The sequence below is a fragment of the Bufo gargarizans genome, chromosome 6, assembly GCF_014858855.1.
Source record: "Bufo gargarizans isolate SCDJY-AF-19 chromosome 6, ASM1485885v1, whole genome shotgun sequence".
NCBI lineage: Eukaryota > Metazoa > Chordata > Amphibia > Anura > Bufonidae > Bufo > Bufo gargarizans.
The window spans coordinates 62,597,390-62,616,276 of record NC_058085.1 but is presented as its reverse complement, the minus strand read 5'-3'; the positions used below and the strand labels follow the sequence as shown (position 1 = coordinate 62,616,276).

General features: G+C 44.4%; 1 protein-coding gene across 3 annotated transcripts in view; it reads right to left on the bottom strand.

The window, feature by feature from the left end:
* Window positions 1–16,559: 16,559 nt before the first annotated feature.
* Window positions 16,560–18,887, bottom strand: part of FADS6 (fatty acid desaturase 6) — a 32,168-nt gene continuing 29,840 nt past the window's right edge. For all 3 annotated transcript variants that reach the window (XM_044300078.1, XM_044300077.1, XM_044300076.1), the window contains one exon: window positions 16,560–17,870. In XM_044300078.1, the coding sequence (XP_044156013.1) occupies window positions 17,721–17,870 (150 nt within the window). In that variant the 3' untranslated portion in view covers window positions 16,560–17,720. The remainder of the gene's footprint in view (window positions 17,871–18,887) is intronic.

Sequence of the window (18,887 nt, the reverse complement as noted above, 5' to 3'; positions counted from 1 at the left end):
AAATGAAATATACGCCAGCAAGGGAACGGATTGGTAAATGTATCTCGTAGGTGCGGGTCCCAGAGGTTGGACCCACACCTATTGGACTTTATGTCATGTCATAGCTATATGCCATAAATGTCCAGTTGGGAATACCTATTTAAGGGGCATAGTTTAGTCTTGCATGGTATCTGTGGAGATAGCAGTGGGAGAAGATTTCTTCTGGAGCAAGTTGCTTCTTAGAGAGATAAAATGCTGTTTGTAAAATCATTATTCATATGCATTGAAGCTCAAAGGGGTTCTCTCACCAAGACTATGTCTTTCCATATGTTCAAGATCCACGACTACAAGACAGAGTGGATAGCCACTCATAAAGGTTAATTTTTGTTGGCTGTGGTGGGCCTGGTCGAGCCACTTAGAACATTGTTGGCTAGGCATTAGAATGTCTAGAGAAATCAGACCTGTGTCTAATCGCTTATCTCTAGGCCGGCTTCTATTTAGAACCACAAGATACAGCCCATTTTTAATGCTTGTTTAAAGGAGTTAAATTTTTTTTATATAAATGATATATCCTCCGGATACAACATCAATATCTGATCGGCAGGGGGCCGACACCCAGCACCCCTCTGATTAGCTGTTCTGCAGCGCTGCTCCCATACAATGTAATGGGTATGGTTGGAATGCAGTAACCATATCTGTCCACTAAAGGAAGGATGGATCCAGGGGTGCACGTAGCCTTTCTGCTGCCTGATGCGAAAACTGAAAAGGTGCCCCCCCCCATGCCAAATTCTTAACCTAACCCCTTTGCCACAATGAAAGTGCTCATTGCCCATGGCCCTTCCGCTGCCCCTCTCTTGCCCCTACCTAGTGCTGCCTGAGGCGATCGCCTCATCTGGCCTCATTGGTGGTGCAGCCCTGGATCGAGCTGTATAGTTCTGGCACCGGAGCTACGCCAGAACAGTTGACCACTGGGGTGTGGTGGACCCTTTAACTGTGCAGACTTTTTTCTGTTTCGCACACATATAGCCATTAGGAATGAGCGAATCGACTTCGGATGAAACATCATAAGTCGATTTGCATAAAACTTTGTTCCAATACTGTACGTGTAAGTGGTAGCTTAGAGTTCGGGAAATGTTTTTTTACAGTATAAATCAATTTCTGGAGTTGTTATGCGAAGTCTCATGAGACTTCGCGAAGTAATAACTTTGGTTAATCGGAGCCAATACATTCTAATACTGTACGGAGCGCTCGCTCCGTACAGTATTGAAACAAAGTTTTATGCGAATAGCTCATACCTCATACCTAATAGCTATGTACAGTATTTATAGAGCAGTGGACAGATTGGGTGATAGAAAAATAAAAAGTATTTCTTTCTTTCTACAGTATTGAGGATAGCACAGAAGCTTTGGGGTCACTTGCATTTAGACTTCAGTGATTTCCCCCCTTTTCTTTCCCACATTTAATTTTGTTTCAAGATTGATTGGGTTATCTCACAGCCCTCGGGGCATGCATTATTTTACATAAACTGGAAATTACTTTGACCTTAATTAAAAACTGGAGTCAAATAACACTTCAAAATATAATTTAATATAGATGTAGCGCACAGAACAACGTACGGTATAGCAGTCTCAGAGAAAAAAAATGCATTACGTTTCTACATGGCTACAGTAATTGTGATCAATAATAAGCTGTTTAGATAAAATCTAGACCAGGGGTGCACAACCTTTTCTGGTTGGGGGCCACATTGTCAGACTGAAGGAATCCCAAGGGCCTATAATAAAAGTTAAAGGGGTATTACCAACTGAAATACTGTATTTATGGTGTATTGTACATACAGTATAAACTCAAATCTCTGGTTACACCTCCATGATTCCCATATAATGGGAAAATACATGAAAAATACATGTGAGCAGCCACAAGACATAGTCTCAGAATGATATTGAGGGCCGTATGTGGTCCCCGTGCCTCTGGTTGTGCACCCCTTATCTAGACTATAGATTTCCCCAGCTGTTGTATGGTACTAAGAATAAAGGTGCTCTTAGCCTGCAGTATCTCTTAGACCAGGCATCCTCAAACTGCGGCCCTCCAGCTAATGTAAAACTACAACTCCCACAATGCCCTGCTGTAGGCTGATACCTGTAGGCTGTTCGGGCATGCTGGGACTTGTAGTTTTACAACAGCTGGAGGGCCGCAGTTTGAGGATGCCTGTCTTAGACCATAGCTATTCCTCCTGACCTCGGCCCACTTAGCTCAGACAAATGTGTATGTGTTCTCAATGAGGTGCGGGAAGTAAGCCGCTGATAGACACCTGTGGTGGTGGCTTCCCTTGCTTGAGAACAAAAGGAATGGGCACCTTGCCCAAGCCTTCTTCTTCCCTGTTATACCGGCAGTGTCCACCACAGTTTCACCTCACCCGGTGGGCCCGACCACTGAAACACTCACCTGGTCCCTGTTGTCTTTCCCCTGGTGACTCTATGGTGTCCTCCTGCTTCCTTCTGGTGGATGTGGCCGTTGTAGTAATTGTCAGGACAAATCGTCACACACACATGTATAGTGCACCCCTATACTGCCTGGACCCACTATCCATACCTAGCTGCACAAACATCCCAGGCAGTGACCCACAACTGGATGACAGTCTGCAATACGTGTGAAGGCGACACACAAAGAGGGACAAACAGACGCACCAACACAATAAGTAGTTATACTGGAAAAGGGTCAGAAGCCAGATGGTCAACATGGTACGAATACACCACAGGCAAAGAAGCAATCCCAGACACACCAAAGATACAGAACCAAGAGATCAAATACAATACTAGAATGCCAGAAGCCAAAACCATAGTCACAAGTCCAATCCAGAAAGTCCCAGCCAGTGGAGTCTTCTAATATTGTTAGGTAACAAGAAATTAATCAGCACCTGCAATCTGCAGGTACTGGCCTTCATACTCCAAGAACAGCAGCTCTAAGGTCAGTGAGGGCCGGGCTGTACTCCTGGTTCCCCCGGAAACTGGATGCTGCTGCCGTATGGAGGTAGCAGCGGCCGGGGTAACCCTGAGAGTAGTACCAACTTGCTCTTCTTTTACTGGAGTCCTCCTGCTGCCCAGCATGCCCTTAGTCCTCCCCACCCAATGGCTGGCCACCTTAAAGTATTTAGGGCAATGCCAGAGCAATAGGTTCTAGTTAGCTAGTTTGCCTCCCTGTGTACTAAACTCTGCCTGCTTCTGGATTTGACTCATCACTGTTGGACCAGACCTCTGCCTGTACCCCGTTCTGACTATGTGCTGCCTGCCCTGACCATTGGACTGTTTACTGGATTGCTCAAACTCTGCCTCCCCTGACCTCAGCTTATTTACTGACTACAGTTTAGCCTAATCCCACAGTGCTCCACAACAGTAATTGGGCATCAAATTGGCAAATGAGGTTCAATGTGGACAAATGTAAAGTTAGGCATCTTGGTAGTAATAATCTCTGTGCTTCATATCTCCTAGGTGATGTAACACTGGGAGAGTCACTTATAGATAAAAATGTGGGTGTCCTTGTGGATGGTAGAATAAATTACAGCATACAATGTCAATCAGCTGCTTCTAAGGCCACCAGGATATTGTCATGCATTAAACCGAGGCATGGCCTTGCGGGGCAGGAATGTAATATTACCACTTTAAAAAGCGTTGGTGCAGCCTCATCTGGAATATGCAGTTCAGAGTAGAGTCTTGAGAAGAGACATCTAAAGGGGGACATGATTAACCTGTACAAGTATATAAATGGGCCATACAAAAAATGTGGTGAAAAACTGTTCCATGCAAAATGCGCTCAAAAGACAAGGGGGCGCTGCCTCCGACTGGAGAAGAAAAAGTTCACTCTCCGGAAGCGTCAAAGCTTCTTTACTGTAAGAACGGTGAAGCTCTGGAATAGACTTCCCCAGGACGTGGTCACAGTGGGAATGGTGGACAGTTTAAAATAAGGTTTAGATTAATTCTTAAAAGTAAACAACATTGATGCTTATGAAAACGTGTAGAGATCTGAGTCTCAATTCCTTCTGGGATTCGCGTCCCCAGCTATCCATTGGTTGAACTTGATGGACTTGTGTCTTTTTTCAACCGTATTAACTATGTAACTATCTAACAGGCTGTCTTGACCCCCATGGGTCAGCAGCCTCTGAACTGAGACTACTCCAGGAGTGGTCTGGTGGTTCCCCTGCAGCGGAGTCCAGATCCAGGGACGGCGTTAGCACCTAGCATACCTGGACAAGTGCTGGGGCTCACTATTCCTGGGGGAACCAACTGCGTCTCCTCACTCCAGGGATGTCACTAGGTCGAAACATTTGGGACTTGAGCCCTGGATATTTTGACCAGGGCCCCAAATGTTATGGCCGCTGGTCAAGGCCACCATCAGGGTGGTACTGGCGGTACTGTTGTCAGGGGGTGACTGGCTGGGGGCTCTGTTCATGTCTGTGCTCACTGGTAATGGGGCTCCGCCCACCCATGTCATTAGTGAATACTACAAGTAGGGCAGCGCTGGGGCCTGATAGATGCCGGAATGAGTGGATCTGATGATGCTGTGGTGTGCACTCTGACGGGGGACCGGCATTAAGTACAAAGACAGTTCCAGCCCTGTTACCAGTGAGTGTAGATGGGAGGAAAATCACTGTGGGCACAGCAGGGAGATTATTGAGGGCTAGGGGGGGGAAACATGACTATGGGCACTATATGGACATTACTGGGGGCAGTGGGGAGCCATTACTGTGGGCACTATTGGGACAATTTAATCTAAGGTTCACATTTCTGTCTCTAACATGGGAGCAGAACAATTAAAATACCGGAACTGCCACAAAGGGCCCCACTGAGACTTTATCGCCCAAAGGCCTACATGAACTTGGAGTCAACCTTGTCCAGATCCCTGTATAGGGGTTAACGGCTGAAGACCAGGGGACTGCCAGGATAACTCTGTTAGGCGTGGCCCCAAGTCAAATCTATTTAGTGGCACATCCCCAACACTGTCAGGCAGAATAAGCAAACCTCCAAGATGGTCATCCAGACATTCTGAAAGCATTGGGTTCTGCCTACCTTTAGGTCTATGGACACCTTAATGATCATAGGAACTGTGTCTGATAACTGTAACTGGCCAGCTAAGACTTGTCCTAGGTTGCTAGTATAGCTTGTATGTTTATGCAGCTGGACCTGCCAATAACCTTAACCACTTCAGCCCCGCTAGGTGAAACCCCCTTCATGACCAGAGCACTTTTTACACTTCGGCACTACACTCCTTTCACCGTTTATCGCTCGGTCATGCAACTTACCACCCAAATGAATTTTACCTCCTTTTCTTCTCACTAATGGAGCTTTCATTTGGTGGTATTTTATTGCTGCTGACATTTTTACTTTTTTTGTTATTAATCAAAATGTAACGATTTTTTTGCAAAAAAATGAAATTTTTCACTTTCAGCTGTAAAATTTTGCAAAAAAAAACGACATCCATATATAAATTTTTCGCCAAATTTATTGTTCTACATGTCTTTGATAAAAAAAAAATGTTTGGGCAAAAAAAAAAAATGGTTTGGGTAAAAGTTATAGCATTTACAAACTATGGTACAAAAATGTGAATTTCCGCTTTTTGAAACAGCTCTGACTTTCTGAGCACCTGTCATGATTCCTGAGGTTCTACAATGCCCAAACAGTAGAAAACCCCCACAAATGACCCCATTTCGGAAAGTAGACACCCTAAGGTATTCGCTGATGGGCATAGTGAGTTCATAGAACTTTTTATTTTTTGTCACAAGTTAGCGGAAAATGATGATGATTTTATTTTTTTAATTTTTTCTTACTAAGTCTCATATTCCACTAACTTGCGACAAAAAACAAAAAAAATTCTAGGAACTCGCCATGCCCCTTACGGAATACCTTGGGGTGTCTTCTTTCCAAAATGGGGTCACTTGTGGCGTAGTTATACTGCCCTGGCAATTTAGGGGCCCAAATGTGTGAGAAGAACTTTGCAATCAAAATGTGTAAAAAATGACCGGTGAAATCCAAAAGGTGCACTTTGGAATATGTGCCCCTTTGCCCACCTTGGCAGCAAAAAAGTGTCACACATCTGGTATCGCCGTACTCAGGAGAAGTTGGGGAATGTGTTTTGGGGTGTCATTTTACATATACCCATGCTGGGTGAGAAAAATATCTTGGTCAAATGCCAACTTTGTATAAAAAAATGGGAAAAGTTGTCTTTTGCCAAGATATTTCTCTCATCCAGCATGGGTATATGTAAAATGACACCCCAAAACACATTCCCCAACTTCTCCTGAGTACGGCCATACCAGATGTGTCACACTTTTTTGCTGCCAAGGTGGGCAAAGGGGCACATATTCCAAAGTGCACCTTTCAGATTTTGCAGGCCATTTTTTACACATTTTGATTGCAAGGTACTTCTCACACATTAGGGCCCCTAAATTGCCAGGGCAGTATAACTACGCCACAAGTGACCCCATTTTGGAAAGAAGACACCCCAAGGTATTCCGTGAGGGGCATGGCGAGTTCCTAGAATTTTTTATTTTGGCATTTGACCAAGTTGGCATTTGACCAAGATATTTTTCTCACCCAGCATGGGTATATGTAAAATGACACCCCAAAACACATTCCCCAACTTCTCCTGAGTACGGCGATACCAGATGTGTGACACTTTTTTGCAGCCTAGATGCGCAAAGGGGCCCAAATTCCTTTTAGTAAGGGAATTTTTAGACATTTGGATCCCAGACTTCTTCTCACACTTTCGGGCCCCTAAAAAGCCAGGGCAGTATAAATACCCCACATGTGACCCCACTTTGGAAAGAAGACACCCCAAGGAATTCAATGAGGGGCCTGGCGAGTTCCTAGAAATTTTTTATTTTTTGCATAAGTTAGCGGAAATTGATTTTTTTGGTTTTTTTCTCACAAAGTCTCACTTTCCGCTAACTTAGGACAAAAATTTCAATCTTTCATGGACTCAATATGCCCCTCAGCGAATACCTTGGGGTGTCTTCTTTCCGAAATGGGGTCACATGTGGGGTATTTATACTGCCCTGGCTTTTTAGGGGCCCTAAAGCGTGAGAAGAAGTCTGGAATACAAATGTCTAAAAATGTTTACGCATTTGGATTCCGTGAGGGGTATGGTGCGTCCATGTGAGATTTTATTTTTTGACACAAGTTAGTAGAATATGAGACTTAGTAAGAAAAAACAAAAACAAAAACAAACAAAAAAATTCCGCTAACTTGTGCCAAAAAAAATGTCTGAATGGAGCCTTACAGGGGGGGGGGGGGGTGATCAATGACAGGGGGGGTGATCAATGACAGGGGGGTGATCAATGACAGGGGGTGATCAATGACAGGGGGGTAATCACCCATATAGACTCCCGGATCACCCCCCTGTCACTGATCACCCCCCCCTGTAAGGCTCCATTCAGACATCCGCATGATTTTTTACGGATCCATGGATACATGGATCGGATCCACAAAACACATGCGGACGTCTGAATGGAGCCTTACAGGGGGGTTATCAATGACAGGGGGTGATCAGGGTGATCACCCCCCTGTCACTGATCACCCCCCCTGTAAGGCTCCATTCAGACATCCGCATGATTTTTTACGGATCCATGGATACATGGATCGGATCCACAAAACACATGCGGACGTCTGAATGGAGCCTTACAGGGGGGTTATCAATGACAGGGGGTGATCAGGGTGATCAGGGTGATCACCCCCCTGTCACTGATCACCCCCCCTGTAAGGCTCCATTCAGACATCCGCATGATTTTTTACGGATCCATGGATACATGGATCGGATCCACAAAACACATGCGGACGTCTGAATGGAGCCTTACAGGGGGGTTATCAATGACAGGGGGTGATCAGGGTGATCACCCCCCTGTCACTGATCACCCCCCCTGTAAGGCTCCATTCAGACATCCGCATGATTTTTTACGGATCCATGGATACATGGATCGGATCCACAAAACACATGCGGACGTCTGAATGGAGCCTTACAGGGGGGTTATCAATGACAGGGGGTGATCAGGGTGATCACCCCCCTGTCACTGATCACCCCCCCTGTAAGGCTCCATTCAGACATCCGCATGATTTTTTACGGATCCATGGATACATGGATCGGATCCACAAAACACATGCGGACGTCTGAATGGAGCCTTACAGGGGGGTTATCAATGACAGGGGGTGATCAGGGTGATCACCCCCCTGTCACTGATCACCCCCCCTGTAAGGCTCCATTCAGACATCCGCATGATTTTTTACGGATCCATGGATACATGGATCGGATCCACAAAACACATGCGGACGTCTGAATGGAGCCTTACAGGGGGGTTATCAATGACAGGGGGTGATCAGGGTGATCACCCCCCTGTCACTGATCACCCCCCCTGTAAGGCTCCATTCAGACATCCGCATGATTTTTTACGGATCCATGGATACATGGATCGGATCCACAAAACACATGCGGACGTCTGAATGGAGCCTTACAGGGGGGTTATCAATGACAGGGGGTGATCAGGGTGATCACCCCCCTGTCACTGATCACCCCCCCTGTAAGGCTCCATTCAGACATCCGCATGATTTTTTACGGATCCATGGATACATGGATCGGATCCACAAAACACATGCGGACGTCTGAATGGAGCCTTACAGGGGGGTTATCAATGACAGGGGGTGATCAGGGTGATCACCCCCCTGTCACTGATCACCCCCCCTGTAAGGCTCCATTCAGACATCCGCATGATTTTTTACGGATCCATGGATACATGGATCGGATCCACAAAACACATGCGGACGTCTGAATGGAGCCTTACAGGGGGGTTATCAATGACAGGGGGTGATCAGGGTGATCACCCCCCTGTCACTGATCACCCCCCCTGTAAGGCTCCATTCAGACATCCGCATGATTTTTTACGGATCCATGGATACATGGATCGGATCCACAAAACACATGCGGACGTCTGAATGGAGCCTTACAGGGGGGTTATTAATGACAGGGGGTGATCAGGGTGATCAGGGTGATCACCCCCCTGTCACTGATCACCCCCCCCCCTGTAAGGATCCATTCAGACATCCGCATGATTTTTTACGGATCCATGGATACATGGATCGGATCCACAAAACACATGCGGACGTCTGAATGGAGCCTTACAGGGGGGTTATCAATGACAGGGGGTGATCAGGGTGATCACCCCCCTGTCACTGATCACCCCCCCTGTAAGGCTCCATTCAGACATCCGCATGATTTTTTACGGATCCATGGATACATGGATCGGATCCACAAAACACATGCGGACGTCTGAATGGAGCCTTACAGGGGGGTTATCAATGACAGGGGGTGATCAGGGTGATCACCCCCCTGTCACTGATCACCCCCCCTGTAAGGCTCCATTCAGACATCCGCATGATTTTTTACGGATCCATGGATACATGGATCGGATCCACAAAACACATGCGGACGTCTGAATGGAGCCTTACAGGGGGGTTATTAATGACAGGGGGTGATCAGGGTGATCACCCCCCTGTCACTGATCACCCCCCCCCTGTAATGCTCCATTCAGACATCCGCATGATTTTTTACGGATCCATGGATACATGGATCGGATCCACAAAACACATGCGGACGTCTGAATGGAGCCTTACAGGGGGGTTATCAATGACAGGGGGTGATCAGGGTGATCACCCCCCTGTCACTGATCACCCCCCCTGTAAGGCTCCATTCAGACATCCGCATGATTTTTACGGATCCATGGATACATGGATCGGATCCACAAAACACATGCGGACGTCTGAATGGAGCCTTTCAGGAGGGTGATCAATGACAGGGGGGTGATCAGGGAGTGTATATGGGTGATCACCCGCCTGTCATTGATCACCCCCTGTAAGGCTCCATTCAGACGTCCGCATGTGTTTTGCGGATCCGATCCATGTATCCATGGATCCGTAAAAATCATGCGGACGTCTGAATGGAGCCTTACAGGGAGGTGATCAATGACAGGGGGGTGATCAATGACAGGGGGTGATCAGGGAGTGTATATGGGTGATCACCCGCCTGTCATTGATCACCCCCCTGTAAGGCTCCATTCAGACGTCCGCATGTGTTTTGCCGATCCGATCCATGTATCCATGGATCCGTAAAAATCATGCGGACGTCTGAATGGAGCCTTACAGGGAGGTGATCAATGACAGGGGGGTGATCAATGACAGGGGGTGATCAGGGAGTGTATATGGGTGATCACCCGCCTGTCATTGATCACCCCCCTGTAAGGCTCCATTTAGACGTCCGTATGCGTTTTGCGGATCCGATCCATGTATCCGTGGATCCGTAAAAATCATACGGACGTCTGAACGGAGCCTGACAGGGGGGTGATCAATGACAGGGCGGTGATCAGGGAGTTTATATGGGGTGATCATGGATGATCAGGGGTTTATAAGGGGTTAATAAGTGACGGGGGGGTGTAGTGTAGTGTAGTGTGGTGTTTGGTGCGACTGTACTGACCTACCTGAGTCCTCTGGTGGTCGATCCTAACAAAAGGGACCACCAGAGGACCAGGTAGGAGGTATATTAGACGCTGTTATGAAAACAGCGTCTAATATACCTGTTAGGGGTTAAAAAATTTGGATCTCCAGCCTGCCAGCGAGCGATCGCCGCTGGCAGGCTGGAGATCCACTCGCTTACCTTCCGTTCCTGTGAGCGCACGCGCCTGTGTGCGCGCGTTCACAGGAAATCTCGTGTCTCGCGAGATGACGCATATATGCGTGACTGTGCGCAGGGCTGCCATCTCCGGAACGCGAATCTGCGTTAGGCGGTCCGGAGGTGGTTAATACAGTTCCTATGTTTATGTGTTAGAGATAAAAGCAGAGTTACTTACAGTGACTTCATGTTTTGGGTGTCATATAACTGTTATATATTGTGTTCACAGAAGCATAAAATATAATATGCCTTTAAGATTCATTATATAATGTAAGGTAAGCTCAGTGACACAGCAGAAACAACAGGAAGCATAGTGCTAATCTGTTGTTGCTGTGCAGTAGTCTAGACCAATCACAGCCAGCTTCTCACACAGCAAGAGTTTTCACCAATCAAAGCCAGCCTCACACACAACCTGTGTGGGAAATTCCCCTAGCAGGAGCTGCTGGAATCATTATTCACAAGAGAGAGAAGCTGAAGAGACATTCACTTCACTGAGAGCTGTGTTTTTAAGGGAACAAAAAGCCAAAATAGTTTCACCAAACAACAATTGCAACTATACAATTGCAAATTCAATTGCAAACTACAAATAGCATACAAATAGCAATCCATACAAATTGCATACAGATCAGTAGAACTATCGGTCAAATCTTAGATATACCTCTCAGAGAGATCATAAAGTGCTTGAGTACCTTAAAGTGACAGTACAGATACTCAAGAGAGAAATATATCCACCATTTTATGTTGAATGACAAGATTGAACAGTTGAACCACCATCTTAATCATACCGCCATTTTGTGATATCTTTTCAACACGTATTTTGTACATGGACTATCTACTGCGGAGGCGGCAGTGCTATACATGAAGAAAAGTTGAAGTTAATAAAGAAGTTTTTTTAAGCATTTGGTGTGCTCTTTAAACCAACTGTTTCGATAGAATGGCGCCAGAGGAATTACAGAGTAATAGACAGTCTGGTTAGACTAAAAGTCAGAGATATCAAAATTCTTCTAATGCCACAGCGCAAAAGGCACTTCATAGTGCTGCGCCTGCCACAATAACCTCAACTCAACACCCGCTTCTTCCCAAATTGTAATTTCTGAGATACCTTTGGCTTCCAAAGTTGGTTTGGTCCCAGGTAAGAAATCATTCCCAGTGGAAAAAGGGTGGCTGCCTAGGTGCACCATCTCTAGCCTTGTTTGGTTAGGCAGGGACTACTGACTTACCTATGGACTCAATCAGCCCATGATTTCAGAAACAGAGGACCAGCAGTAACATTTTAAGCCAAATGTCAGATTTTGGTAATCAACTTTTAAATCGACCTTTAAAGGGGTTTTCTGGGATGACCTTTCCTCTGTGACCAGGCTGCACTACTAAGCTGAGAGTTTTTGTTTCCCTGTCCTATTGCATCTTTTTGTATGTTATTTTGATGTCTTTTCATGATATAATAAAATATTTACAATATTCTTTATTTTGGCTTTTTGAGCTCCATTTCTTCTTTATTCTGATTTAAGCTGAGAGTGAGGCTTAGCAGGCCAAGAGGGGAGGAACTTAGTGGACTGATGTGGCGGAGCTACGCGGTATGATAGGATGGAGCTTAGTGGTGCAACGGAGGCCACCAGGCATAAATTTACTTGGGGCCCCAAAAATACCAAATCTGGCCTTGTTAGGACAGGTACAAGACAAACAAAGCATCACATTAGCACGGTTACTCTATTATCATATAGACCTTACATGTATTCAAACTAATGCCGTCTGCTTACTACAGTATGGGCATTAGGGGTACAATATGATTTTTTTATTTTTTATTTACATAATTCAGGTTTTATTAGTACGTCACACCAACCGCAATTAGGCTCCAAAAGTAATATTATCACTGTGTACTAACGAATTTACCACTTTTAATTCAAAAAGCCAACTCACACACAGTTTTGAAAAGATGTAGAAACAGTCAATAACTTTATTATTACATATTGTATAGTGTTAAAATTCATCATATAATAACCACGGCATACATATACACCAAATGGAGATACACAGGGGATGTTAACCCAATAAACTACCCAGTATTGGACTCGGCGCACGTAAAATGTAACATGATTGTACTAAAAACTCTACAACATGAACATGATTATATACACTGTAATTGTGACCAAACTGAGCAATTCGATAAGTAAAACATAAAATATAACAAAAAATACCTCATTATGTAAGTACAATCATAAGAATTATGAATCCATACTGATTTCCAAATAATAATGAATAATTAAAGTGCCAGTGCCACACCATGCAACAGTGCCAGTTAAAGTGCCAAGTGTCAAGTGATGAAAAATAATTAAAAAAATTTGCAATTAGCATTTGATTAGGGGTGTGGAATAGGATGGGAGGAAGTGATGTCATGATTAGGGGTGTGGAATAGGATGGGAGGAAGTGATGTCATGCGTTCATGCCGAGTGGAACGCATGGCGAGTTACAGAGGCCAGGACATGTGTGATAAGTGGCTGAGTAAGTTATTTTCACCTGATTTTAATATAGAAGCATTAACAGGAAATAAATATGTGTAATGCTGTGAGCAAGATATCCCCTGAGGAAGCTTGTGGCGAAATGTACGTCGGGGTTGGAGTTACACTGGTCTGTATTTGACTTATATGATTCCTTTTCCTGCGGACTAACTTCTTATGTTCACTATTTATATCTATATGAATTTCTATTGGAGGACTGTTTTGTACTTAGTTTATACCTCTGTTTTATATTGCACTAAGCACTTTAATTGTTAACAATTGGGGACATGTGCTGATAGAGGAAGGTGCTAAATTTAGGTGCGCCCAGTCCAATACTGGTTAGTTTATTGGGTTTACACCCCCTGTGTATCTCCATTTGGTGTATATGTATGCCTCTGCTATTATTTTATTAGTACATGTCAAACGTGTGCAAATTGTCTCAAATGCAAGAGCAAAATGTTGAGAATCCCCTGGCAGCAATGGTTAATGCAAGCACCGACATAGTCCAGTGGCATATCTGCCGGCGAAACTTTTCCCCAGGAACAGCGTCCCTCATAATCCAGCTGTGACTGTAGTTTACTACAGACCGAGTCATAATCTACTGCAAAATTCACAACCCAGCGAACTTAATGACCATTTTACGTTGCATTTTTAGCCAGAAACGACAGTTTTATCTCAGTAACATCATGTCATAAATGTATTTTAAAGCCCAAAAACATTCATTAAGCTGTAGAAGTCACAAAGCGTTCTTCATGAATTTAATGGGATAAACAATTACACTTTCAGCAGCAAGAAAAATAATGTTTTCTCACTACCATCAGCTAAGCGCCCTCCAGAATGCAGCCTTCCTTTCTTTCTGGACCGTACGGTGCACCTTTCCGAGCGAACGCCCTTGGTTTTAAATCCCTTCTGCTGATCAATACCACTGTACCTTGATACACTGAATCAGGTCAGCCGCAGGATGCCGGCCTTGGAAGGCTTATTTTTATACGTGTTCGGCACCGTTCCATGGAGCACAACAAATTCTGGAATAAATTGTTCGATCCTCTGCACCCCCAATAACCATGAGCACCCACAATGCACTTCTTCCATAAAAATGCAGGACGCTCTGCCATGAGCCTGATAGATTACATTGTGTTCCCGGATCCTGTTAATTACACAGTGCCTGCTCAGTACAATGAGCTGTTGTACTTAATATTTCAGCCCATTATTCTTGTTAATTGCTATTTCAGGAAAATTTCTGTGCTTGGACATCACCTACCAATGTGAAAAAGTGTTTTCATGTGTTTAATGGAGCTAACTAATGAACATTGTCATTATACCGCCTAAAGGTACCTGCGGGAAAAGGGTTGGAAGGAAGCTTTGTACCTCTTACAGAAAAAAAACGTATCCTTCACATCACCATTATGAATTCCGTTATTGCTTTCAACAGGACTTTGTTTTCCGTTGTGCATAACAGAAACCAGACGGATCCGTTCTGCTTGCCCATAGACCTCTATTATGACGGATCAAAATGGAATGCCTCTAAAGGTTTCCTTTTTGAATTCCGTCTTCCGAATTCCGTTATTTTCCATTATAACGGAAAACAATAACGGAATTCATAGTGGTGATTTGAACCCGCCCTTACAGTAACTTTTGGTATGGGTTACTGTTTGACCCTTTTGCGGAGGTAATACCACTTAGTTGAACTGTAGAACTGCTATGTGACTGTTGCTAGAACATGTTATATTTATGCCTGCTGTGTTTATAATAATGTGTGATTTACCATGTACTGTGCCTTTAAAGGCTATGTACACCTTCGGGGCCAGTTTTTTTTTAACTCATTTTGGGCTAAAAAAACTTTTTTTCAATTGGTCTTTATTAAAAAACATTCTGTCAAAAAGGGTTAACTATTTGTCTAGCTGTGTGAATCCTGCAGTAAGATAAGAATTGAGCTATAATGAGGGTTTACGAGGTCTGAGGTCAGAGATAAGCAGCTGTCAGCTGAGCTGCCTGATGGAACAGAGTGAAAAACAAAGGCTGCTACTAGAGAATCTCAAGGCTGTACAGAGAAAGGGGCTCAACATTTTTTTTAAAAGACCAATTGAAAAAATGATTTTTAGCTCAAAATGAATACAATGCAATAATAAAAAAAAAATCTCAAAGGTATACATAGCCTTTAAGCCAGGAAGGGAATGGTAAATGTACAGTATATGCACTACAGCCAGTAAGATACCCTGTAAGCATTTAGACCATGACATTGTACTGACACTCTGGGGAAGTCATATACCCTCTGTATGATGTGATAGACATTGCAAATAATGCACTGAAAGTATATCCTGTATACTGCAATGTGTAATGTGAATGGAAGTACTGAAAGCATGTGTATTTGGAACAGCACTGCTGCCATCTATTGAGCAATTGTATTATCACAGCTGGATAATACATGGATGATGCAATACTTATTCCTATTAGCTCACTTAATCAGCATTAAAGGTACTTGTGCCGTATATACTTCTTGGACAGACCACCCACTGGAAGGTCCTTGAGTATATTAGGAAAGCATAACTGGAAGGGCCATGCATGACTCTTGTTCAGTATAAGACAGGAAATGGAAGAGTGAGCTGGTGGCTGCTGCTGGAGACAGATCCAGTATTATGAAAATTTGTTAAAAACAGCACATTTCTCGTCTAAGGGCTAGAATTACACTTCATCCGCATTCAAAGAGTAGTCCAGTCTCTTCATTTTTGTGCCAAAAGCTGACAATGATGTAAAATAACAAACTGGATAATACTCACACTACCAATCCCCCTCTGCACTGCTGTTCCCCTGCTTCTACCGCCATCCTCTGCTCATCAGGTTCCAGCAATGATATGTTGACACAGACTAGAGATGGGCGAACCAATTCATAAGAATCTAATTATTCAGCACCTGCGACGGGTTCCCCAAGATGAGAACGCTACCCCTGCACCCTTGATTGACAGGGCCAGACTTCTCAGCCAGCCCTGACAATCTCACACCAGCACTTTGGAGGCGCAAGTGCTGAGGCTCTGCTTCCGCTAATTGAGCAGCGGCTCGGAAGTGTAGTGGTGCATATGCAGTCACTGCTCCACAGTAGGGCTAGCACAACTGAGTGTAATGATACCTTTCACTTAGAAATCTTTTTTTTAATTCTGGAGAAAAAGTACTTTCAATCCATACGCAAATGAGCGGTTAGGTGCACCAATGGCGGGCTCAAGCCACTCTGTGCACCCTTGCTATTTCTGCTTCCTCTGCCAGTTCCTCCTTCTACTTCCTGATTGACAGGTCCAGAAGCCTGCATAGTCATCTCGGCTGGCCCCATTAATCAAGAAGGAGGTTGGGGGGGGGGGGCTGGCCGAGGAAGCAGGAGGAGCAAGGGTGCATTGGGTGACTTGGACCTGCCCTTAGTGCACTTAACTCTTCATTTGCAGTACTTATTCTCCAGAATGAAGCAAAGGATTCAGATCTCACGTTAAAAAATTTCTTTACGATAACTTGACATTTTCTCAGGGAAAGAAGCTAAAGTCTGAGATTAGAGAAGACTGTAAGATATCTGTCTGCCATGTATGGCTGCCTCCAGACTGTATACAGGTGGGCAGTTTAGTACCTTGAAATATTTTCCATGGGGATGTCCCATTTTCTTTGTTACGTTCTATTCTTTTATATTCAGTTGTTCTGCGGTTATCAGTATCTACAGTATCTTTCTGGAAAACATCCGATACGTCCACTGTCATTGTTCCCACAGAACTTGTCATTTTGCATTCCCAGACACTCAATACTTGAGAGGTGAATGTATCATAGAACAAATTTTACTTAGAAAAATAGGAAAACCTACAGACAACTCTGGCGGGAGCTGTAATGGAGGCCATACTGGTTGTCACTCACCACTCCCCCTACAAAAACAAAGTAAATAACCTTCTAGACCAGCTCTAGTCCATCGCTAGTAGACATATTCCGCTAGATGTTTATTCTTTGTTCTAGCACCACCTAGTGGAGAAACCTGCATACTACACAATATAGTCTCTGATCTGTAGTCAAAGCTCATTTAAGACTCCTTACCATGTCAATGGATGGCGCTATTATTATCAGTGTAGTACAGTTCAGAGGCCCCTGGTACAGATTTTGCATATGTGCTCCAAGCTGCACCTCATTTCAAGAAATATACATTTTGTAACAAACCTGGCACTGGCATGTGAACCAGTATTTTGGAGGAACATGTGCAAAAATTCTGATGCATTTTACTTAGTAAATGTGTGCGTCCCAGATCTGCTGGATCTGACAACCACCAAACCTGCTGCCATTTTATTTAAAGGGGTTATGCCATGATTAATGTAAAAAAATTAAAAATCAGACATCATATAGTACATGACAAGTTCTCTCTAACAAAGCTAGAACCAGCCCTGTACCTCACAAGGAAAATATGTATATAAATTATAGAACAACTCCTCATGGACGTTTCTGGTACGGACAGTATATGAGGATATGAGCAGAACCTGGAAATGTAGAGTGCCGTGTATAGAGGGTATTGTAGGAGCTCAATGGACCTCAGTGAAATTCCACCAGATGTGCAATAGGAGGAGCCTGGACCATCAGCTCATTATAATTGCTCAGAAACAGGTGGAGACGTGACATATATGTGTCCTCGTGGTAGGGCATATTGTGATCACACACATATTTGGATACCAAAGGCTTTACCTGCAGGAACACAAGTACATAGAGTCCATTATAATATATACTAGAGCAACTATCATCTTGCAAGATATGAGATATTAATATATATACCTCTGATCCTGGCTGGTTTGACTCTTAGATCTCTGTAGTCAATAGTGACAGTGGCATCTAAGGCATTCAATGCAATTATGGAGTGCTGATGGGTTACTAACACAACTGTGGGTCATAAAAGACCCAGGTCTGGCATCAGTATCTGCCTGTTAGCAGGGGGTGCGACCATGAGCGAGCACAGAGGGGACCTGCCAATGTCCAGTGTCATTCTCAGCTGACTCTGTGTTCTCAGGATGTGGATCCAGTTGAACTTTACGGCGTTGGCTCCCTGCCCTGCGATTTACTCTAGTAAGTCACAGGCTGGTTCAGGTCCGTGGCCTATTGGAGGCCGGGAGCACTCTGATGGCGTCAGGGTCCTGGCAGTGGAGGCGTGAGGCAGTGAAGTCATCACGTCACCTGCGTCAAGACACTGATGGGCAGCAAGAAGATTAGGCTGATCATTGTGGGAACAGGGAGAGAGGTGAGGCGTCTTTGTTTGTTTCCCTAGCACAAATGGGGACATTAAAACAATGCGGGGATGTTATATTAAGGGGTGCAAAGGGTGGATGTTATATTATGGGGACACAAATGTGGACATTGTAATGAGGGGCACAAAGGTGGGACATTTTTGTATTGTGGGATCACAAATGGCGGACATTTTTTGACTTTAAGAGCACATAAGCAAAACAGTATTACAATGTGGGGGCACAAGAGGGTGGTCTCATCACAATGTAGGAGCATGAAAGGGGGTCATTATTACCTTGTGGGGGCACAAAGGGGGACATTATATTGAAGGGCACAAAAGAGACATATAGTGGCCTCCAAAAAGGGCCTTTATAAATAAAACGTAGGGGCGTGAACGGGGGGCATTATTACACTGTGGAAACACAAAGGGGAACATTATACAGGGTGAGTCAAAAGTCGCAGGACACCCTTTTATTACATAAACGA